Source organism: Oncorhynchus keta, chromosome 13 (assembly GCF_023373465.1).
Source record: "Oncorhynchus keta strain PuntledgeMale-10-30-2019 chromosome 13, Oket_V2, whole genome shotgun sequence".
Lineage (NCBI taxonomy): Eukaryota > Metazoa > Chordata > Actinopteri > Salmoniformes > Salmonidae > Oncorhynchus > Oncorhynchus keta.
The window spans coordinates 31728502-31755263 of NC_068433.1; the positions used below are offsets into that span (position 1 = coordinate 31728502).

Below are 26762 nucleotides of genomic sequence, written 5' to 3' on the forward strand. Positions count from 1 at the left end.
ATTGCCGTCTGTGTGTGTGTGCGTGCGTGTGTGTGTGTGTGTGTGTGTGTGTGTGTGTGTGTGTGTGTGTGTGTGTGTGTGTGTGTGACTTCAGCCCTGGTTAGAGTTTGCCTTAGCCAAATGTCTAGATCAGCAGAATGGGAGGAAGAGAGGGGGACAGGGGAGGGAGGGAAAGATAGAGGGACAAGAGGAGAGAGAGGGTGGGAGGGAGGGACTGTGTCACACCGACAAAGACACGAGGCAGACAGGGATGAGTTAGAGGAGCCAAAAACAGGTAGACAGGAGGCAGACCTGAAGGTGACTCATTATGTCAAGAGCGAGATAGACTTTCCAACACAGAGTTTCTTGATTGGTCATTTTGTTCTTATATATTCACCATTTTACCCGTGGTCTTCACTGGTATCTTCTTGATTGGTCATTTTGCTCTTATATATTCACCATTTTACCCGTGGTCTTCACTGGTATCTTCATTCTTTTCGTTTTTTTGGACTCTGTTTTTCTAACTTGGAGAACAGGGATAAAGGAAGAGCGCTTTGAACCACAGCTCATTTCAACAGGTATGTCCTTTATTTTGCTTACAAAGCTCACAGATTGCAGGGATTTAGGTATTTATGCTGTTTCCATTTATAGATTTATTACAGTTACATTTATTGCCACTCTCTCTATGTGCCATACTTTCTTATGACAACCAGGAGACCAGTCCTGACACACACAGTACAACCAGGAGACCAGTCCTGACACACACAGTACAACCAGGAGACCAGACCTGACACACACACAGTACAACCAGGAGACCAGACCTGACACACACAGTACAACCAGGAGACCAGTCCTGACACACACAGTACAACCAGGAGACCAGTCCTGACACACACAGTACAACCAGGAGACCAGTCCTGACACACACAGTACAACCAGGAGACCAGACCTGACACACACACAGTACAACCAGGAGACCAGACCTGACACACACAGTACAACCAGGAGACCAGACCTGACACACACAGTACAACCAGGAGACCAGACCTGACACACACACAGTACAACCAGGAGACCAGACCTGACACACACAGTACAACCAGGAGACCAGACCTGACACACACAGTACAACCAGGAGACCAGTCCTGACACACACACAGTACAACCAGGAGACCAGTCCTGACACACACAGTACAACCAGGAGACCAGACCTGACACACACAGTACAACCAAGAGACCAGACCTGACACACACAGTACAACCAGGAGACCAGACCTGACACACACACAGTACAACCAGGAGACCAGACCTGACACACACAGTACAACCAGGAGACCAGACCTGACACACACAGTACAACCAGGAGACCAGACCTGACACACACAGTACAACCAGGAGACCAGACCTGACACACACAGTACAACCAGGAGACCAGTCCTGACACACACACAGTACAACCAGGAGACCAGTCCTGACACACACAGTACAACCAGGAGACCAGACCTGACACACACACAGTACAACCAGGAGACCAGACCTGACACACACACAGTACAACCAGGAGACCAGTCCTGACACACACAGTACAACCAGGAGACCAGTCCTGACACACACAGTACAACCAGGAGACCAGACCTGACACACACAGTACAACCAGGAGACCAGTCCTGACACACACAGTACAACCAGGAGACCAGACCTGACACACACACAGTACAACCAGGAGACCAGACCTGACACACACACACACAGTACAACCAGGAGACCAGTCCTGACACACACAGTACAACCAGGAGACCAGTCCTGACACACACAGTACAACCAGGAGACCAGACCTGACACACACAGTACAACCAAGAGACCAGTCCTGACACACACAGTACAACCAGGAGACCAGTCCTGACACACACAGTACAACCAGGAGACCAGACCTGACACACACACAGTACAACCAGGAGACCAGACCTGACACACACACAGTACAACCAGGAGACCAGACCTGACACACACAGTACAACCAGGAGACCAGACCTGACACACACACAGTACAACCAGGAGACCAGTCCTGACACACAGTACAACCAGGAGACCAGACCTGACACACACAGTACAACCAGGAGACCAGACCTGACACACACACAGTACAACCAGGAGACCAGACCTGACACACACACAGTACAACCAGGGGATCAGACCTGCCACACACACAGTACAACCGGGAGATCAGACCAGCCACACACACAGTACGACCAGGAGACCAGTCCTGACACACACACAGTACAACCAGGAGACCAGACCTGACACACACAGTACAACCAGGAGACCAGTCCTGACACACACAGTACAACCAGGAGACCAGACCTGACACACACAGTACGACCAGGAGACCAGACCTGACACACACACAGTACAACCAGGAGACCAGTCCTGACACACATAGTACAACCAGGAGACCAGTCCTGACACACACAGTACGACCAGGAGACCAGTCCTGACACACACAGTACAACCAGGAGACCAGACCTGACACACACAGTACAACCAGGAGACCAGACCTGACACACACAGTACGACCAGGAGACCAGACCTGACACACACACAGTACAACCAGGAGACCAGACCTGACACACACAGTACAACCAGGGGATCAGACCTGCCACACACACAGTACAACCGGGAGATCAGACCAGCCACACACACAGTACGACCAGGAGACCAGTCCTGACACACACACAGTACAACCAGGAGACCAGACCTGACACACACAGTACAACCAGGAGACCAGTCCTGACACACACAGTACAACCAGGAGACCAGACCTGACACACACAGTACGACCAGGAGACCAGACCTGACACACACACAGTACAACCAGGAGACCAGTCCTGACACACATAGTACAACCAGGAGACCAGTCCTGACACACACAGTACGACCAGGAGACCAGTCCTGACACACACAGTACAACCAGGAGACCAGACCTGACACACACAGTACAACCAGGAGACCAGACCTGACACACACAGTACGACCAGGAGACCAGACCTGACACACACACAGTACAACCAGGAGATCAGACCTGCCACACACACAGTACGACCAGGAGACCAGTCCTGACACACACACACAGTACAACCAGGAGACCAGACCTGACACACACACAGTACAACCAGGAGACCAGACCTGACACACACAGTACAACCAGGAGACCAGACCTGACACACACAGTACAACCAGGAGACCAGACCTGACACACACAGTACAACCAGGAGACCAGTCCTGACACACACACACACAGTACAACCAGGAGACCAGACCTGACACACACACAGTACAACCAGGAGACCAGACCTGACACACACAGTACAACCAGGAGACCAGACCTGACACACACAGTACAACCAGGAGACCAGTCCTGACACACACACAGTACAACCAGGAGACCAGTCCTGACACACACAGTACAACCAGGAGACCAGTCCTGACACACACAGTACAACCAGGAGACCAGACCTGACACACACAGTACAACCAAGAGACCAGTCCTGACACACACAGTACAACCAGGAGACCAGTCCTGACACACACAGTACAACCAGGAGACCAGACCTGACACACACACAGTACAACCAGGAGACCAGACCTGACACACACACAGTACAACCAGGAGACCAGTCCTGACACACACAGTACAACCAGGAGACCAGTCCTGACACACACAGTACAACCAGGAGACCAGACCTGACACACACAGTACAACCAAGAGACCAGTCCTGACACACAGTACAACCAGGAGACCAGTCCTGACACACACAGTACAACCAGGAGACCAGACCTGACACACACACAGTACAACCAGGAGACCAGACCTGACACACACACAGTACAACCAGGAGACCAGACCTGACACACACAGTACAACCAGGAGACCAGACCTGACACACACACAGTACAACCAGGAGACCAGTCCTGACACACAGTACAACCAGGAGACCAGACCTGACACACACAGTACAACCAGGAGACCAGACCTGACACACACACAGTACAACCAGGAGACCAGACCTGACACACACACAGTACAACCAGGGGATCAGACCTGCCACACACACAGTACAACCGGGAGATCAGACCAGCCACACACACAGTACGACCAGGAGACCAGTCCTGACACACACACAGTACAACCAGGAGACCAGACCTGACACACACAGTACAACCAGGAGACCAGACCTGACACACACAGTACAACCAGGAGACCAGACCTGACACACACAGTACAACCAGGAGACCAGACCTGACACACACAGTACGACCAGAAGACCAGACCTGACACACACACAGTACAACCAGGAGACCAGTCCTGACACACATAGTACAACCAGGAGACCAGTCCTGACACACACAGTACGACCAGGAGACCAGTCCTGACACACACAGTACAACCAGGAGACCAGACCTGACACACACAGTACGACCAGGAGACCAGACCTGACACACACACAGTACAACCAGGAGAACAGACCTGCCACACACACAGTACGACCAGGAGACCAGTCCTGACACACACACACAGTACAACCAGGAGACCAGACCTGACACACACAGTACGACCAGGAGACCAGACCTGACACACACAGTATGACCAGGAGACCAGACCTGACACACACAGTACGACCAGGAGACCAGACCTGACACACACAGTACAACCAGGAGACCAGACCTGACACACACAGTACAACCAGGAGACCAGACCTGACACACACAGTACAACCAGGAGACCAGACCTGACACACACAGTACAACCAGGAGACCAGACCTGACACACACACAGTACAACCAGGAGACCAGTCCTGACACACACAGTACAACCAGGAGACCAGACCTGACACACACAGTACAACCAGGAGACCAGTCCTGACACACACACAGTACAACCAGGAGACCAGTCCTGGCACACACAGTACAACCAGGAGACCAGTCCTGACACACACAGTACAACCAGGAGACCAGACCTGACACACACAGTACAACCAGGAGACCAGTCCTGACACACACAGTACAACCAGGAGACCAGACCTGACACACACACAGTACAACCAGGAGACCAGACCTGACACACACACACACAGTACAACCAGGAGACCAGTCCTGACACACACAGTACAACCAGGAGACCAGTCCTGACACACACAGTACAACCAGGAGACCAGACCTGACACACACAGTACAACCAAGAGACCAGTCCTGACACACACAGTACAACCAGGAGACCAGACCTGACACACACACAGTACAACCAGGAGACCAGACCTGACACACACACAGTACAACCAGGAGACCAGACCTGACACACACACAGTACAACCAGGAGACCAGTCCTGACACACAGTACAACCAGGAGACCAGACCTGACACACACAGTACAACCAGGAGACCAGACCTGACACACACACAGTACAACCAGGAGACCAGACCTGACACACACACAGTACAACCAGGGGATCAGACCTGCCACACACACAGTACAACCGGGAGATCAGACCAGCCACACACACAGTACGACCAGGAGACCAGTCCTGACACACACACAGTACAACCAGGAGACCAGACCTGACACACACAGTACAACCAGGAGACCAGTCCTGACACACACAGTACAACCAGGAGACCAGACCTGACACACACAGTACGACCAGGAGACCAGACCTGACACACACACAGTACAACCAGGAGACCAGTCCTGACACACATAGTACAACCAGGAGACCAGTCCTGACACACACAGTACGACCAGGAGACCAGTCCTGACACACACAGTACAACCAGGAGACCAGACCTGACACACACAGTACAACCAGGAGACCAGACCTGACACACACACAGTACGACCAGGAGACCAGACCTGACACACACACAGTACAACCAGGAGATCAGACCTGCCACACACACAGTACACCAGGAGACCAGTCCTGAGACCAGACCTGACACACACAGTACAACCAGGAGACCAGACCTGACACACACACACAGTACAACCAGGAGACCAGACCTGACACACACAGTACAACCAGGAGACCAGACCTGACACACACAGTACAACCAGGAGACCAGACCTGACACACACAGTACAACCAGGAGACCAGTCCTGACACACACACACACAGTACAACCAGGAGACCAGACCTGACACACACACAGTACAACCAGGAGACCAGACCTGACACACACAGTACAACCAGGAGACCAGACCTGACACACACAGTACAACCAGGAGACCAGTCCTGACACACACACAGTACAACCAGGAGACCAGTCCTGACACACACAGTACAACCAGGAGACCAGTCCTGACACACACAGTACAACCAGGAGACCAGACCTGACACACACAGTACAACCAGAGACCAGACCTGACACACACAGTACAACCAGGAGACCAGTCCTGACACACACACAGTACAACCAGGAGACCAGACCTGACACACACACAGTACAACCAGGAGACCAGACCTGACACACACAGTACAACCAGGAGACCAGACCTGACACACACAGTACAACCAGGAGACCAGACCTGACACACACAGTACAACCAGGAGACCAGTCCTGACACACACACACACAGTACAACCAGGAGACCAGACCTGACACACACAGTACAACCAGGAGACCAGACCTGACACACACAGTACAACCAGGAGACCAGACCTGACACACACAGTACAACCAGGAGACCAGTCCTGACACACACACAGTACAACCAGGAGACCAGTCCTGACACACACAGTACAACCAGGAGACCAGACCCTGACACACACAGTACAACCAGGAGACCAGACCTGACACACACAGTACAACCAGGAGACCAGTCCTGACACACACAGTACAACCAGGAGACCAGTCCTGACACACACAGTACAACCAGGAGACCAGACCTGACCTGACACACACAGTACAACCAGGAGACCAGACCTGACACACACACAGTACAACCAGGAGACCAGACCTGACACACACAGTACAACCAGGAGACCAGTCCTGACACACACAGTACAACAGGAGACCAGTCCTGACACACACACAGTACAACCAGGAGACCAGACCTGACACACACAGTACAACCAAGAGACCAGTCCTGACACACACAGTACAACCAGGAGACCAGTCCTGACACACACAGTACAACCAGGAGACCAGACCTGACACACACACAGTACAACCAGGAGACCAGACCTGACACACACACAGTACAACCAGGAGACCAGACCTGACACACACAGTACAACCAGGAGACCAGACCTGACACACACACAGTACAACCAGGAGACCAGACCTCCTGACACAGTACAACCAGGAGACCAGACCTGACACACACAGTACAACCAGGAGACCAGACCTGACACACACACAGTACAACCAGGAGACCAGACCTGACACACACACAGTACAACCAGGGATCAGACCTGCCACACACACAGTACAACCGGGAGATCAGACCAGCCACACACACAGTACGACCAGGAGACCAGTCCTGACACACACAGTACGACCAGGAGACCAGACCTGACACACACACAGTACAACCAGGAGACCAGTCCTGACACACATAGTACAACCAGGAGACCAGACCTGACACACACAGTACGACCAGGAGACCAGACCTGACACACACACAGTACAACCAGGAGACCAGTCCTGACACACATAGTACAACCAGGAGACCAGTCCTGACACACACAGTACGACCAGGAGACCAGTCCTGACACACACAGTACAACCAGGAGACCAGACCTGACACACACAGTACGACCAGGAGACCAGACCTGACACACACACAGTACAACCAGGAGACCAGTCCTGACACACATAGTACAACCAGGAGACCAGTCATGACACACACAGTACGACCAGGAGACCAGTCCTGACACACACAGTACAACCAGGAGACCAGACCTGACACACACAGTACAACCAGGAGACCAGACCTGACACATACAGTACGACCAGGAGACCAGACCTGACACTCACACAGTACAACCAGGAGATCAGACCTGCCACACACACAGTACGACCAGGAGACCAGTCCTGACACACACACACAGTACAACCAGGAGACCAGACCTGACACACACAGTACGACCAGGAGACCAGACCTGACACACACAGTATGACCAGGAGACCAGACCTGACACACACAGTACGACCAGGAGACCAGACCTGACACACACAGTACAACCAGGAGACCAGACCTGACACACACAGTACAACCAGGAGACCAGACCTGACACACACAGTACAACCAGGAGACCAGTCCTGACACACACACAGTACAACCAGGAGACCAGTCCTGACACACACAGTACAACCAGGAGACCAGACCTGACACACACACTACAACCAAGAGACCAGACCTGACACACACAGTACGACCAGGAGACCAGACCTGACACACACAGTACAACCAGGAGACCAGACCTGACACACACACAGTACAACCAGGAGACCAGACCTGACACACACAGTACAACCAGGAGACCAGACCTGACACACACAGTACAACCAGGAGACCAGACCTGACACACACAGTACAACCAGGAGACCAGTCCTGACACACACACAGTACAACCAGGAGACCAGTCCTGACACACACAGTACAACCAGGAGACCAGTCCTGACACACACAGTACAACCAGGAGACCAGTCCTGACACACACACAGTACAACCAGGAGACCAGTCCTGACACACACAGTACAACCAGGAGACCAGTCCTGACACACACAGTACAACCAGGAGACCAGACCTGACACACACAGTACAACCAAGAGACCAGTCCTGACACACACAGTACAACCAGGAGACCAGTCCTGACACACACAGTACAACCAGGAGACCAGACCTGACACACACACAGTACAACCAGGAGACCAGACCTGACACACACACAGTACAACCAGGAGACCAGTCCTGACACACACAGTACAACCAGGAGACCAGTCCTGACACACACAGTACAACCAGGAGACCAGACCTGACACACACAGTACAACCAAGAGACCAGTCCTGACACACACAGTACAACCAGGAGACCAGTCCTGACACACACAGTACAACCAGGAGACCAGACCTGACACACACACAGTACAACCAGGAGACCAGACCTGACACACACACAGTACAACCAGGAGACCAGACCTGACACACACAGTACAACCAGGAGACCAGACCTGACACACACACAGTACAACCAGGAGACCAGTCCTGACACACAGTACAACCAGGAGACCAGACCTGACACACACAGTACAACCAGGAGACCAGACCTGACACACACACAGTACAACCAGGAGACCAGACCTGACACACACACAGTACAACCAGGGGATCAGACCTGCCACACACACAGTACAACCGGGAGATCAGACCAGCCACACACACAGTACGACCAGGAGACCAGTCCTGACACACACACAGTACAACCAGGAGACCAGACCTGACACACACAGTACAACCAGGAGACCAGTCCTGACACACACAGTACAACCAGGAGACCAGACCTGACACACACAGTACGACCAGGAGACCAGACCTGACACACACACAGTACAACCAGGAGACCAGTCCTGACACACATAGTACAACCAGGAGACCAGTCCTGACACACACAGTACGACCAGGAGACCAGTCCTGACACACACAGTACAACCAGGAGACCAGACCTGACACACACAGTACGACCAGGAGACCAGACCTGACACACACACAGTACAACCAGGAGATCAGACCTGCCACACACACAGTACGACCAGGAGACCAGTCCTGACACACACACACAGTACAACCAGGAGACCAGACCTGACACACACAGTACAACCAGGAGAACAGACCTGACACACACAGTATGACCAGGAGACCAGACCTGACACACACAGTACGACCAGGAGACCAGACCTGACACACACAGTACAACCAGGAGACCAGACCTGACACACAGTACAACCAGGAGACCAGACCTGACACACACAGTACAACCAGGAGACCAGACCTGACACACACAGTACAACCAGGAGACCAGACCTGACACACACACAGTACAACCAGGAGACCAGTCCTGACACACACAGTACAACCAGGAGACCAGACCTGACACACACAGTACAACCAGGAGACCAGTCCTGACACACACACAGTACAACCAGGAGACCAGTCCTGACACACACAGTACAACCAGGAGACCAGTCCTGACACACACAGTACAACCAGGAGACCAGACCTGACACACACAGTACAACCAGGAGACCAGTCCTGACACACACAGTACAACCAGGAGACCAGACCTGACACACACACAGTACAACCAGGAGACCAGACCTGACACACACACACACAGTACAACCAGGAGACCAGTCCTGACACACACAGTACAACCAGGAGACCAGTCCTGACACACACAGTACAACCAGGAGACCAGACCTGACACACACAGTACAACCAAGAGACCAGTCCTGACACACACAGTACAACCAGGAGACCAGACCTGACACACACACAGTACAACCAGGAGACCAGACCTGACACACACACAGTACAACCAGGAGACGAGACCTGACACACACACAGTACAACCAGGAGACCAGTCCTGACACACAGTACAACCAGGAGACCAGACCTGACACACACAGTACAACCAGGAGACCAGACCTGACACACACACAGTACAACCAGGAGACCAGACCTGACACACACACAGTACAACCAGGGGATCAGACCTGCCACACACACAGTACAACCGGGAGATCAGACCAGCCACACACACAGTACGACCAGGAGACCAGTCCTGACACACACACAGTACAACCAGGAGACCAGACCTGACACACACAGTACAACCAGGAGACCAGTCCTGACACACACAGTACAACCAGGAGACCAGACCTGACACACACAGTACGACCAGGAGACCAGACCTGACACACACACAGTACAACCAGGAGACCAGCTGACACACATAGTACAACCAGGAGACCAGTCCTGACACACACAGTACACCAGGAGACCAGTCCTGACACACACAGTACAACCAGGAGACCAGACCTGACACACACAGTACAACCAGGAGACCAGACCTGACACACACAGTACGACCAGGAGACCAGACCTGACACACACACAGTACAACCAGGAGATCAGACCTGCCACACACACAGTACGACCAGGAGACCAGTCCTGACACACACACAGTACAACCAGGAGACCAGACCTGACACACACACAGTACAACCAGGAGACCAGACCTGACACACACAGTACAACCAGGAGACCAGACCTGACACACACAGTACAACCAGGAGACCAGACCTGACACACACAGTACAACCAGGAGACCAGTCCTGACACACACACACACAGTACAACCAGGAGACCAGACCTGACACACACAGTACAACCAGGAGACCAGACCTGACACACACAGTACAACCAGGAGACCAGACCTGACACACACAGTACAACCAGGAGACCAGTCCTGACACACACACAGTACAACCAGGAGACCAGTCCTGACACACACAGTACAACCAGGAGACCAGTCCTGACACACACAGTACAACCAGGAGACCAGACCTGACACACACAGTACAACCAAGAGACCAGTCCTGACACACACAGTACAACCAGGAGACCAGTCCTGACACACACACACAGTACAACCAGGAGACCAGACCTGACACACACACAGTACAACCAGGAGACCAGACCTGACACACACAGTACAACCAGGAGACCAGACCTGACACACACAGTACAACCAGGAGACCAGACCTGACACACACAGTACAACCAGGAGACCAGTCCTGACACACACACACAGTACAACCAGGAGACCAGACCTGACACACACACAGTACAACCAGGAGACCAGACCTGACACACACAGTACAACCAGGAGACCAGACCTGACACACACAGTACAACCAGGAGACCAGTCCTGACACACACACAGTACAACCAGGAGACCAGTCCTGACACACACAGTACAACCAGGAGACCAGTCCTGACACACACAGTACAACCAGGAGACCAGACCTGACACACACAGTACAACCAAGAGACCAGTCCTGACACACACAGTACAACCAGGAGACCAGTCCTGGCACACACAGTACAACCAGGAGACCAGACCTGACACACACACAGTACAACCAGGAGACCAGACCTGACACACACACAGTACAACCAGGAGACCAGTCCTGACACACACAGTACAACCAGGAGACCAGTCCTGACACACACAGTACAACCAGGAGACCAGACCTGACACACACAGTACAACCAAGAGACCAGTCCTGACACACACAGTACAACCAGGAGACCAGTCCTGACACACACAGTACAACCAGGAGACCAGACCTGACACACACACAGTACAACCAGGAGACCAGACCTGACACACACACAGTACAACCAGGAGACCAGACCTGACACACACAGTACAACCAGGAGACCAGACCTGACACACACACAGTACAACCAGGAGACCAGTCCTGACACACAGTACAACCAGGAGACCAGACCTGACACACACAGTACAACCAGGAGACCAGACCTGACACACACACAGTACAACCAGGAGACCAGACCTGACACACACACAGTACAACCAGGGATCAGACCTGCCACACACACAGTACAACCGGGAGATCAGACCAGCCACACACACAGTACGACCAGGAGACCAGTCCTGACACACACACAGTACAACCAGGAGACCAGACCTGACACACACAGTACAACCAGGAGACCAGTCCTGACACACACAGTACAACCAGGAGACCAGACCTGACACACACAGTACGACCAGGAGACCAGACCTGACACACACACAGTACAACCAGGAGACCAGTCCTGACACACACAGTACAACCAGGAGACCAGTCCTGACACACACAGTACGACCAGGAGACCAGTCCTGACACACACAGTACAACCAGGAGACCAGACCTGACACACACAGTACGACCAGAAGACCAGACCTGACACACACACAGTACAACCTGGAGACCAGTCCTGACACACATAGTACAACCAGGAGACCAGTCCTGACACACACAGTACGACCAGGAGACCAGTCCTGACACACACAGTACAACCAGGAGACCAGACCTGACACACAGTACAACCAGGAGACCAGACCTGACACATACAGTACGACCAGGAGACCAGACCTGACACACACACAGTACAACCAGGAGATCAGACCTGCCACACACACAGTACGACCAGGAGACCAGTCCTGACACACACACACAGTACAACCAGGAGACCAGACCTGACACACACAGTACGACCAGGAGACCAGACCTGACACACACAGTATGACCAGGAGACCAGACCTGACACACACAGTACGACCAGGAGACCAGACCTGACACACACAGTACAACCAGGAGACCAGACCTGACACACACAGTACAACCAGGAGACCAGACCTGACACACACAGTACAACCAGGAGACCAGTCCTGACACACACACAGTACAACCAGGAGACCAGTCCTGACACACACAGTACAACCAGGAGACCAGACCTGACACACACACTACAACCAAGAGACCAGACCTGACACACACAGTACAACCAGGAGACCAGACCTGACACACACAGTACAACCAGGAGACCAGACCTGACACACACACAGTACAACCAGGAGACCAGACCTGACACACACAGTACAACCAGGAGACCAGACCTGACACACACAGTACAACCAGGAGACCAGACCTGACACACACAGTACAACCAGGAGACCAGTCCTGACACACACAGTACAACCAGGAGACCAGTCCTGACACACACAGTACAACCAGGAGACCAGACCTGACACACACAGTACAACCAGGAGACCAGTCCTGACACACACACAGTACAACCAGGAGACCAGACCTGACACACACACAGTACAACCAGGAGACCAGTCCTGACACACACAGTACAACCAGGAGACCAGTCCTGACACACACAGTACAACCAGGAGACCAGACCTGACACACACAGTACAACCAAGAGACCAGTCCTGACACACACAGTACAACCAGGAGACCAGTCCTGACACACACAGTACAACCAGGAGACCAGACCTGACACACACACAGTACAACCAGGAGACCAGACCTGACACACACACAGTACAACCAGGAGACCAGTCCTGACACACACAGTACAACCAGGAGACCAGTCCTGACACACACAGTACAACCAGGAGATCAGACCTGACACACACAGTACAACCAAGAGACCAGTCCTGACACACACAGTACAACCAGGAGACCAGTCCTGACACACACAGTACAACCAGGAGACCAGACCTGACACACACAGTACAACCAGGAGACCAGACCTGACACACACACAGTACAACCAGGAGACCAGACCTGACACACACAGTACAACCAGGAGACCAGACCTGACACACACAGTACAACCAGGAGACCAGTCCTGACACACAGTACAACCAGGAGACCAGTCCTGACACACAGTACAACCAGGAGACCAGACCTGACACACACAGTACAACCAGGAGACCAGACCTGACACACACACAGTACAACCAGGAGACCAGACCTGACATACACACAGTACAACCAGGAGATCAGACCTGCCACACACACAGTACAACCAGGAGACCAGTCCTGCCACACACACAGTACGACCAGGAGACCAGTCCTGACACACACACAGTACAACCAGGAGACCAGACCTGACACACACAGTACAACCAGGAGACCAGTCCTGACACACACAGTACAACCAGGAGACCAGACCTGACACACACAGTACGACCAGGAGACCAGACCTGACACACACACAGTACAACCAGGAGACCAGTCCTGACACACATAGTACAACCAGGAGACCAGACCTGACACACACAGTACGACCAGGAGACCAGACCTGACACACACACAGTACACCAGGAGACCAGACCTGACACACACACAGTACAACCAGGAGACCAGTCCTGACACACATAGTACAACCAGGAGACCAGACCTGACACACACAGTACGACCAGGAGACCAGACCTGACACACACACAGTACAACCAGGAGATCAGACCTGCCACACACACAGTACGACCAGGAGACCAGACCTGACACACACAGTACGACCAGGAGACCAGACCTGACACACACAGTACAACCAGGAGACCAGACCTGACACACACAGTACAACCAGGAGACCAGACCTGACACACACAGTACAACCAGGAGACCAGTCCTGACACACACACAGTACAACCAGGAGACCAGTCCTGACACACACAGTACAACCAGGAGACCAGACCTGACACACACACTACAACCAAGAGACCAGACCTGACACACACAGTACAACCAGGAGACCAGACCTGACACACACAGTACAACCAGGAGACCAGACCTGACACACACACAGTACAACCAGGAGACCAGACCTGACACACACAGTACAACCAGGAGACCAGACCTGACACACACAGTACAACCAGGAGACCAGACCTGACACACACAGTACAACCAGGAGACCAGTCCTGACACACACACAGTACAACCAGGAGACCAGTCCTGACACACACAGTACAACCAGGAGACCAGACCTGACACACACAGTACAACCAGGAGACCAGTCCTGACACACAGTACAACCAGGAGACCAGACCTGACACACACAGTACAACCAGGAGACCAGACCTGACACACACACAGTACAACCAGGAGACCAGTCCTGACACACAGTACAACCAGGAGACCAGTCCTGACACACAGTACAACCAGGAGACCAGACCTGACACACACAGTACAACCAGGAGACCAGACCTGACACACACACAGTACAACCAGGAGACCAGACCTGACACACACACAGTACAACCAGGAGATCAGACCTGCCACACACACAGTACAACCAGGAGACCAGTCCTGCCACACACACAGTACGACCAGGAGACCAGTCCTGACACACACACAGTACAACCAGGAGACCAGACCTGACACACACAGTACAACCAGGAGACCAGTCCTGACACACACAGTACAACCAGGAGACCAGACCTGACACACACAGTACGACCAGGAGACCAGACCTGACACACACACAGTACAACCAGGAGACCAGTCCTGACACACATAGTACAACCAGGAGACCAGACCTGACACACACAGTACGACCAGGAGACCAGACCTGACACACACACAGTACAACCAGGAGATCAGACCTGCCACACACACAGTACGACCAGGAGACCAGACCTGACACACACAGTACGACCAGGAGACCAGACCTGACACACACAGTACAACCAGGAGACCAGACCTGACACACACAGTACAACCAGGAGACCAGACCTGACACACACAGTACAACCAGGAGACCAGTCCTGACACACACACAGTACAACCAGGAGACCAGTCCTGACACACACAGTACAACCAGGAGACCAGACCTGACACACACACTACAACCAAGAGACCAGACCTGACACACACAGTACAACCAGGAGACCAGACCTGACACACACAGTACAACCAGGAGACCAGACCTGACACACACACAGTACAACCAGGAGACCAGACCTGACACACACAGTACAACCAGGAGACCAGACCTGACACACACAGTACAACCAGGAGACCAGACCTGACACACACAGTACAACCAGGAGACCAGTCCTGACACACACACAGTACAACCAGGAGACCAGCCCTGACACACACAGTACAACCAGGAGACCAGACCTGACACACACAGTACAACCAGGAGACCAGTCCTGACACACACACAGTACAACCAGGAGACCAGACCTGACACACACACAGTACAACCAGGAGACCAGTCCTGACACACACAGTACAACCAGGAGACCAGTCCTGACACACACAGTACAACCAGGAGACCAGACCTGACACACACAGTACAACCAAGAGACCAGTCCTGACACACACAGTACAACCAGGAGACCAGACCTGACACACACAGTACAACCAGGAGACCAGACCTGACACACACACAGTACAACCAGGAGACCAGACCTGACACACACACAGTACAACCAGGAGATCAGACCTGCCACACACACAGTACAACCAGGAGACCAGTCCTGCCACACACACAGTACGACCAGGAGACCAGTCCTGACACACACACAGTACAACCAGGAGACCAGACCTGACACACACAGTACAACCAGGAGACCAGTCCTGACACACACAGTACAACCAGGAGACCAGACCTGACACACACAGTACGACCAGGAGACCAGACCTGACACACACACAGTACAACCAGGAGACCAGTCCTGACACACATAGTACAACCAGGAGACCAGACCTGACACACACAGTACGACCAGGAGACCAGACCTGACACACACACAGTACAACCAGGAGATCAGACCTGCCACACACACAGTACGACCAGGAGACCAGACCTGACACACACAGTACGACCAGGAGACCAGACCTGACACACACAGTACAACCAGGAGACCAGACCTGACACACACAGTACAACCAGGAGACCAGACCTGACACACACAGTACAACCAGGAGACCAGTCCTGACACACACACAGTACAACCAGGAGACCAGTCCTGACACACACAGTACAACCAGGAGACCAGACCTGACACACACACTACAACCAAGAGACCAGACCTGACACACACAGTACAACCAGGAGACCAGACCTGACACACACAGTACAACCAGGAGACCAGACCTGACACACACACAGTACAACCAGGAGACCAGACCTGACACACACAGTACAACCAGGAGACCAGACCTGACACACACAGTACAACCAGGAGACCAGACCTGACACACACAGTACAACCAGGAGACCAGTCCTGACACACACACAGTACAACCAGGAGACCAGTCCTGACACACACAGTACAACCAGGAGACCAGACCTGACACACACAGTACAACCAGGAGACCAGTCCTGACACACACACAGTACAACCAGGAGACCAGACCTGACACACACAGTACAACCAGGAGACCAGACCTGACACACACACAGTACAACCAGGAGACCAGTCCTGACACACAGTACAACCAGGAGACCAGTCCTGACACACAGTACAACCAGGAGACCAGACCTGACACACACAGTACAACCAGGAGACCAGACCTGACACACACACAGTACAACCAGGAGACCAGACCTGACACACACACAGTACAACCAGGAGATCAGACCTGCCACACACACAGTACAACCAGGAGACCAGTCCTGCCACACACACAGTACGACCAGGAGACCAGTCCTGACACACACACAGTACAACCAGGAGACCAGACCTGACACACACAGTACAACCAGGAGACCAGTCCTGACACACACAGTACAACCAGGAGACCAGACCTGACACACACAGTACGACCAGGAGACCAGACCTGACACACACACAGTACAACCAGGAGACCAGTCCTGACACACATAGTACAACCAGGAGACCAGACCTGACACACACAGTACGACCAGGAGACCAGACCTGACACACACACAGTACAACCAGGAGATCAGACCTGCCACACACACAGTACGACCAGGAGACCAGACCTGACACACACAGTACGACCAGGAGACCAGACCTGACACACACAGTACAACCAGGAGACCAGACCTGACACACACAGTACAACCAGGAGACCAGACCTGACACACACAGTACAACCAGGAGACCAGTCCTGACACACACACAGTACAACCAGGAGACCAGTCCTGACACACACAGTACAACCAGGAGACCAGACCTGACACACACACTACAACCAAGAGACCAGACCTGACACACACAGTACAACCAGGAGACCAGACCTGACACACACAGTACAACCAGGAGACCAGACCTGACACACACACAGTACAACCAGGAGACCAGACCTGACACACACAGTACAACCAGGAGACCAGACCTGACACACACAGTACAACCAGGAGACCAGACCTGACACACACAGTACAACCAGGAGACCAGTCCTGACACACACACAGTACAACCAGGAGACCAGTCCTGACACACACAGTACAACCAGGAGACCAGACCTGACACACACAGTACAACCAGGAGACCAGCCCTGACACACACACAAAACAACCAGGAGACCAGACCTGACACACACACAGTACAACCAGGAGACCAGTCCTGACACACACAGTACAACCAGGAGACCAGTCCTGACACACACAGTACAACCAGGAGACCAGACCTGACACACACAGTACAACCAAGAGACCAGTCCTGACACACACAGTACAACCAGGAGACCAGTCCTGACACACACAGTACAACCAGGAGACCAGACCTGACACACACACAGTACAACCAGGAGACCAGACCTGACACACACACAGTACAACCAGGAGACCAGTCCTGACACACACAGTACAACCAGGAGACCAGTCCTGACACACACAGTACAACCAGGAGACCAGACCTGACACACACAGTACAACCAAGAGACCAGTCCTGACACACACAGTACAACCAGGAGACCAGTCCTGACACACACAGTACAACCAGGAGACCAGACCTGACACACACACAGTACAACCAGGAGACCAGACCTGACACACACACAGTACAACCAGGAGACCAGACCTGACACACACAGTACAACCAGGAGACCAGACCTGACACACACACAGTACAACCAGGAGACCAGTCCTGACACACAGTACAACCAGGAGACCAGTCCTGACACACAGTACAACCAGGAGACCAGTCCTGACACACAGTACAACCAGGAGACCAGACCTGACACACACAGTACAACCAGGAGACCAGACCTGACACACACAGTACAACCAGGAGACCAGACCTGACACACACAGTACAACCAAGAGACCAGTCCTGACACACACAGTACAACCAGGAGACCAGTCCTGACACACACAGTACAACCAGGAGACCAGACCTGACACACACACAGTACAACCAGGAGACCAGACCTGACACACACACAGTACAACCAGGAGACCAGGAGACCAGACACACACAGTACAACCAGGAGACCAGACCTGACACACACACAGTACAACCAGGAGACCAGTCCTGACACACAGTACAACCAGGAGACCAGTCCTGACACACAGTACAACCAGGAGACCAGACCTGACACACACAGTACAACCAGGAGATCAGACCTGACACACACACAGTACGACCAGGAGACCAGACCTGACACACACAGTACAACCAGGAGATCAGACCTGCCACACACACAGTACGACCAGGAGACCAGTCCTGACACACACACAGTACAACCAGGAGACCAGACCTGACACACACAGTACAACCAGGAGACCAGTCCTGACACACACAGTACAACCAGGAGACCAGACCTGACACACACAGTACGACCAGGAGACCAGACCTGACACACACACAGTACAACCAGGAGACCAGTCCTGACACACATAGTACAACCAGGAGACCAGACCTGACACACACAGTACGACCAGGAGACCAGACCTGACACACACACAGTACAACCAGGAGACCAGACCTGACACACACAGTACAACCAGGAGACCAGTCCTGACACACACAGTACAACCAGGAGACCAGACCTGACACACACAGTACGACCAGGAGACCAGACCTGACACACACACAGTACAACCAGGAGACCAGTCCTGACACACATAGTACAACCAGGAGACCAGTCCTGACACACACAGTACGACCAGGAGACCAGTCCTGACACACACAGTACAACCAGGAGACCAGACCTGACACACACAGTACGACCAGGAGACCAGACCTGACACACACACAGTACAACCAGGAGACCAGTCCTGACACACATAGTACAACCAGGGGACCAGTCCTGACACACACAGTACAACCAGGAGACCAGTCCTGACACACACAGTACAACCAGGAGACCAGACCTGACACACACAGTACAACCAGGAGACCAGACCTGACACACACACAGTACAATCAGTAGACCAGTCCTGACACACACAGTACAACCAGGAGACCAGACCTGACACACACACAGTACAATCAGTAGACCAGTCCTGACACACACAGTACAACCAGGAGACCAGACCTGACACACACACAGTACAACCAGGAGACCAGTCCTGACACACACAGTACAACCAGGAGACCAGACCTGACACACACACAGTACAACCAGGAGACCAGTCCTGACACACACAGTACAACCAGGAGACCAGACCTGACACACACACAGTACAACCAGGAGACCAGACCTGACACACACACGGTACAACCAGGAGACCAGTCCTGACAAACACACAGTACAACCAGAAGACCAGACCTGACACACACACACAGTACAACCAGGAGACCAGACCTGACACACACACAGTACAACCAGGAGACCAGTCCTGACACACACAGTACAACCAAGTGACCAGACCTGACACACACAGTACAACCAAGAGACCAGACCTGACACACACAGTAAAAATATTCCCCATTTATTTGTATTTATTATGGATCCCCATTAGTTCTTGCCAAGGCAGCTGCTACTCTTCCTGGGGTTCAGCAAAATTAAGACAGTTACATACAATTAAAACCATTACATTACATTTCACAACACATTAAGTGTGTGCCTTCTCTACTACCACATATCTACAACATAAAATCCATATGTACGAGTGTGTATGTTATTATGTGTGTGTGTACGCGTGTGTCTGTCCCTTCACAGTCCCCGCTGTTCCATAAGACATAGTTTCATCTGTTTTTTAAAATCTGATTTTACTGCTTGTATAAGTTACTTTATGTGGAATAGAGTTCCATGTCGTCGTGGCTCTATGTAGTACTGTGCACCTCCCATAGTCTGTTCTGGACTTGGGCACTGTGAAGAGACCTCTGTTGGCATGTCTTGTGTGGTATGCATGGGTGTCTGAGCTGTGTGCCAGTAGTTTAGACAGACAGCTCGGTGCATTCAACATGTCAATACTTCTCACGAATACAAGTACTGATGAAGTCAATCTCACCTCTACTTTGAGCCAGGAGAGATTGACATGCATATTAATGTTAGCTCTCCATGTACATTTAAGGGCCAGCTGTGCTGCCCTGTTCTGGGCCAATTGTAATTTTCCTAAATCCCTCTTTGTGGCACCTGACCGCACAACCGGACAGTAGTCCAGGTGCGACAAAACAAACTCGGGCCTGTAGGACCTGCCTTGTTGATAGCGTTGTTAATGTGCTTCATAATGGAGCTACTGTTCCATCAACATACCATGACTGTTTTACAATCCAAGGTTACTCCAAGCAGTTTACTCTTCTCAACTTGCTCAATTTCCACATGATTTATTACAATATTTAGTTGAGGTTTAGGGTTTTAGTGAATGATTCGTCCCAAATACAATGCTTTTACTTTTTGAAATAATTATTGTAATGTCCCAACTCTCAAAATGCATGGCTCGTATCTATTATATTCAACACTCAGATAAATAGAGTAGTCATGAAGAAGGGATTTAGCTAATTATTTTGAATGATTTGTCTTTTGCACCTATGGTGTACATAGGACCTATATTTACCTAAATCCTCTACGTTGAATGTGTGAAGTGATGTTGATTGCACACACTCACAGACATACACACATCATGTGTAGCCCACTCGCACCTGCTTGTGTGTGTGTATATTGGGCGGGCGGAGGGGGTCGTAACTGGGCACGTGCAAAGCACTGGACAAGGGGATAGCAATGTGGTGATCGTACAGTATAATGGGATAGTAGGGCTTGAATGAGTTTGAGTTCAGTCGATGGGGGCCAAATGTGAAGCGACCCACATATGTTCACGAATGACGTACAAGACGAAAGAGGAGAAATACAATGACACACAAGTTAATGAATCAAGAGTATGAAAATGAGGGCAAAGAGGAGGTGGGAATGGATGGGTGGATGCATATTGAGTCACTGTATGGTGGAGGGGAATGAAACGAAAGATGAACGGGGGGGGGGGTGGAGGGATGGACTGATAGGACAAGGGGAAGTGTAGTTACTGATTGTCGAGTTAATGGAGTGAGAAGAGACTGAATCAGCAGCATATAGTCGTACAGGAGGGCAAACAACACTGGAGATTGTGTAAGGGGCTGGGGGGAGTCACCGGTCAGCAAGGGGGAAGAAGGGAGGGAGAGTACCTTGGGAAGACACCTCATGGTGTATGTTGAATGAAAGAAAGAAATGAAAAAGATGACGATGACCGTTTAGAGCCCTCAAACTCAATGGTGGACCTCGAAGCCATTTCCACTGCATTTCTTTTCATTGTTCCTCTTTATTCAGGGTCTGATTTAGACCTGGAACACCAGGTATGTGCAATTAACTATCCGGTAGAACAGAAAACCAGCATCCTCTGAACCTTGTAGGGTAAGAGTTGAATACCCCGGGTTTAGAGTATGCTAAAAGTTATATAACTCCAGACTTCCAGGTAACTGACAAAATAAAGAAAATACCAACATAAATTGTCTTAATAGGGCGTTGGGCCACCACGAGCCAGAACAGCTTCAATGCACCTTGGCATAGATTCTACAAGTGTCTGGAACTCTATTGGAGGGATGGGACAACATTCTTACACAAGAAATTCCATAATCTTGTGTTTTGTTGACGGTGGTGGAAAATGCTGTCCCAGGCGCAGCTCCAGAATCTCCCATAAGTGTTCAATTGGGTTGAGATCTGGTGACTGAGATGACATATGGTTTATGTCGTTTTCATGCTCATCAAACATTTTAGTGACCACTCCTGCCCTGTGGATGGGAGCATTGTCATTCCAATGGGGCCATAGCTTTGGTAGGCAAAATAATGGTCTGCTAGCATTTTTTCCATGACTAAGCATGACGGGATGTTAATTGCTTAATTAACTCAGAAACCACACCTGTGTGGTAGCACCTGCTTTCAATATATACTGAACAAAAATATAAACGTAACATGCAACAATTGCAATAAAAGAATTAGGCCCCAATCTATGACTGGGCAGGGGCGCAGCCATGGGTGGGCCTGGGAGGGCATAGGCCCACCCACTTGGGAGCCAGGCCCACTCAATAGGAAGCCAGTCCCTGCCAATCAGAATAAGTTTTTCCCCACAAAAGGGCTTTATTACAGACAGAAATACTCCTCAGCACCCGCCCCCCCCTCCCATCAGACGATCCCGCAGGTGAAGAAGTCGGATGTGGAGGTTGTGGGCTGTGTGGTTACACGTGGTCTGCGGTTGTGAGGCCGGTTGGATATACTGCCAAATTCTCTAAAATGACATTGGAGGTGGCTTATGGTAGAGAAATGAATATTGAATTCTCTGGCAACAGCTTTGGTGGACATTCCTGCACTCACCATGACATTTGCACATACCCTCAAAACTTGACACATTTGTGGCATTGTGTTGTGTGACAAAACTGCATATTTTAGAGTGGCCTTTTATTGTCCCCATGCTGTTTAATCAGCGGATGTATATGAAGTGGATGTATTATATTGACAAAGGCTAAAATGCCAACTAATAGGGATGTAAACAAATTTGGGCATGTTGCACTTGTATTTGTGTTCAATGTACTTTGTATCCCTCATTTACTCAAGTGTTTCCGTTATTTTGGCAGTTACCTGTATACCCATATCAAATCACTGTACAGGGAAGTATACTATGAAAATTCATTAATATGAGTGATTGTAACAACCCTCTCTCTTTCTTTCCAGGTAAACAGAATTTGAATTGTGAAGACAACATAAGTGAACCTGGGAATTGGATATTCAGAAATCAAACAGAGGCAACCAGAAGGAACAGTAGAATGGGAAGATGAGACATAATCTCAACTGACACGGAAGCACCCCAACGTCACCATGACATCAACAACGATGGACGCCCCTGCGCTCAATGATGACATTATTGTTGAAGGAGTACACCACCTCCTTAACTCCTTCTCTGTCAATCCCTCGCTCCCTCCCTCCTGCAGCATCGACGAGTCCTACAAGTACATTTTCCTCCCTCTGTGCTACTCCTTCACCTTCCTCTTCTCAATCTCCCTCAACTTTATCATTCTCTGGCGTTCCTTCAGACGCACCAAGCGTTGGAATGCCTCCCTCATCTACATGGTCAACCTAGCCTCCACAGACTTCATGTACGGGTTGTCACTCCCCTTCCTGGTGGCTAGCTATGTGATGCGTGACCAATGGATCTTTGGGGACTACATGTGCCGCTTGGTCCGCTTTCTGTTCTATTTCAACCTGTATTGTTCTATATTCTTCCTGACGTGTATATCTGTCCATCGCTACCTGGGGATATGTTACCCTATGAGGACCATCACACTGGAGACTAAGAGAGCGGTCAAGGGGACGTGTGTGTTGGTGTGGGGGGTCGTCTTCGCTCTTACGTGCCCCATATTCCGGTTTGCCCAAACGAGCCACGTGATGAGAGGTGTAGGGGGCGAGGCTATGGCGATTACCAGTAATAACACTGCCACCGTTAGTAGTAACGGTACTGGGGAGGTGGAAACATATCAGAACTGTTGGGACGATGCCATCGATAAGGAGTTCCAAGACTATGTTCCATATGGAATCATCCTACATCTTCTAGGGTTCTTTCTCCCGTTCTCTATCATCGCCTGGTGCTACTCACATGTGGTTCTGACAATATTCCGGACCCTGCGCTCCCAGCCCCAGTCACAGCGAGGCAGAGGAGAGGGTGGAGGAGGAGGTGGGGGACGTGGAGGAGGAATGAGAGGGAATGGAGCTGGAGTTGTAGGAGGAGGAAGACTTCAGGGAGGAGGAGAGGGGATGTCGATAGTTCTCGGCGCCCACTCTCCATATGCCCACCGACGGCGTAAATCCATCAAGACAATCATCACCATCACACTCCTCTTTGCCCTCTGCTTCTTCCCATTTCATGTCACCAGGACTATCTTCCTCATCCTGAAAGTGAAGAAAGGTGTCCCGTGCCACACCATGACGATGGTATCCATGTGTTATAAGATCACCCGGCCCCTGGCTTCTTTCAATGCCTGGCTCAACGCACTCCTCTACTTCCTCACCAAGGAGAAAGGGGGTGGCGCCCCCTGTTGCCCACCGCCAGACACTACTGCAGCCAACCAGCATCATGGGCTCCTCTGGCCGTTGAGGAAGCTGGGAAGAGCGGGAGACGAGGAGGAAGGGGGCGACAGGGGCGAGAAGGGGGGCATGGCCAATAACAAGGGTAACAACAAAGAGACTAATAAAACGGCTGTACATTTATTCAGAGGGATGACCAAATCCAAGGTCCGATATACTGTGGAATAAGTTCAATTCAATTCGATAGACTTTATTCATCCCGAGGGGGATCAATGCTGGCAGGCATAGGATGAGTTGTTGTTGGTGGCGGAAGTCTTCTGCATTACATGGATTTCATTCAGAAGCAGGCCTTTGTGAACAGTATAAATGGTTGGGTGCAGAATTCAGGATGTGAAAAGGAACGGTTTGGAGACACAAAGGACATTAGATATGATCATTAGAGATGATCAAATGTTGATGAGTAGATCTGGATGAGGATTATGATACTGTACCATAACAAAACAATGATGGACTCTGTTATATAGTTTTTTTGTATGAAAAAAAAAATTCTCCATGAATTTGTTGAGTTGAAGGAAGTTATACCTCAGGAAAACAAAACTCAGAGACAGATTTGGTATCTGTTATTGTATCTTTTGATGACGGCCCTTGATGAGAACTGTATTGGTCTATTTCCTGTTCATCTTGTGTCTGACATTTTGGAAATGTGTAAAATATGACTGGAT

At 51.4% G+C, this 26762-nt stretch overlaps 1 protein-coding gene across 1 annotated transcript; it reads left to right on the forward strand.

Moving 5' to 3' along the window:
- Positions 1 to 232: 232 nt before the first annotated feature.
- On the forward strand, positions 233 to 26762 carry si:dkey-6n21.13 (P2Y purinoceptor 3). The gene is made up of 2 exons (XM_052459994.1): positions 233 to 557; positions 24694 to 26762. The coding sequence occupies exon 2, from the start codon at positions 24838 to 24840 to the stop codon at positions 26266 to 26268; it is 1431 nt and encodes a 476-aa protein (XP_052315954.1). The 5' UTR covers positions 233 to 557; positions 24694 to 24837; the 3' UTR covers positions 26269 to 26762.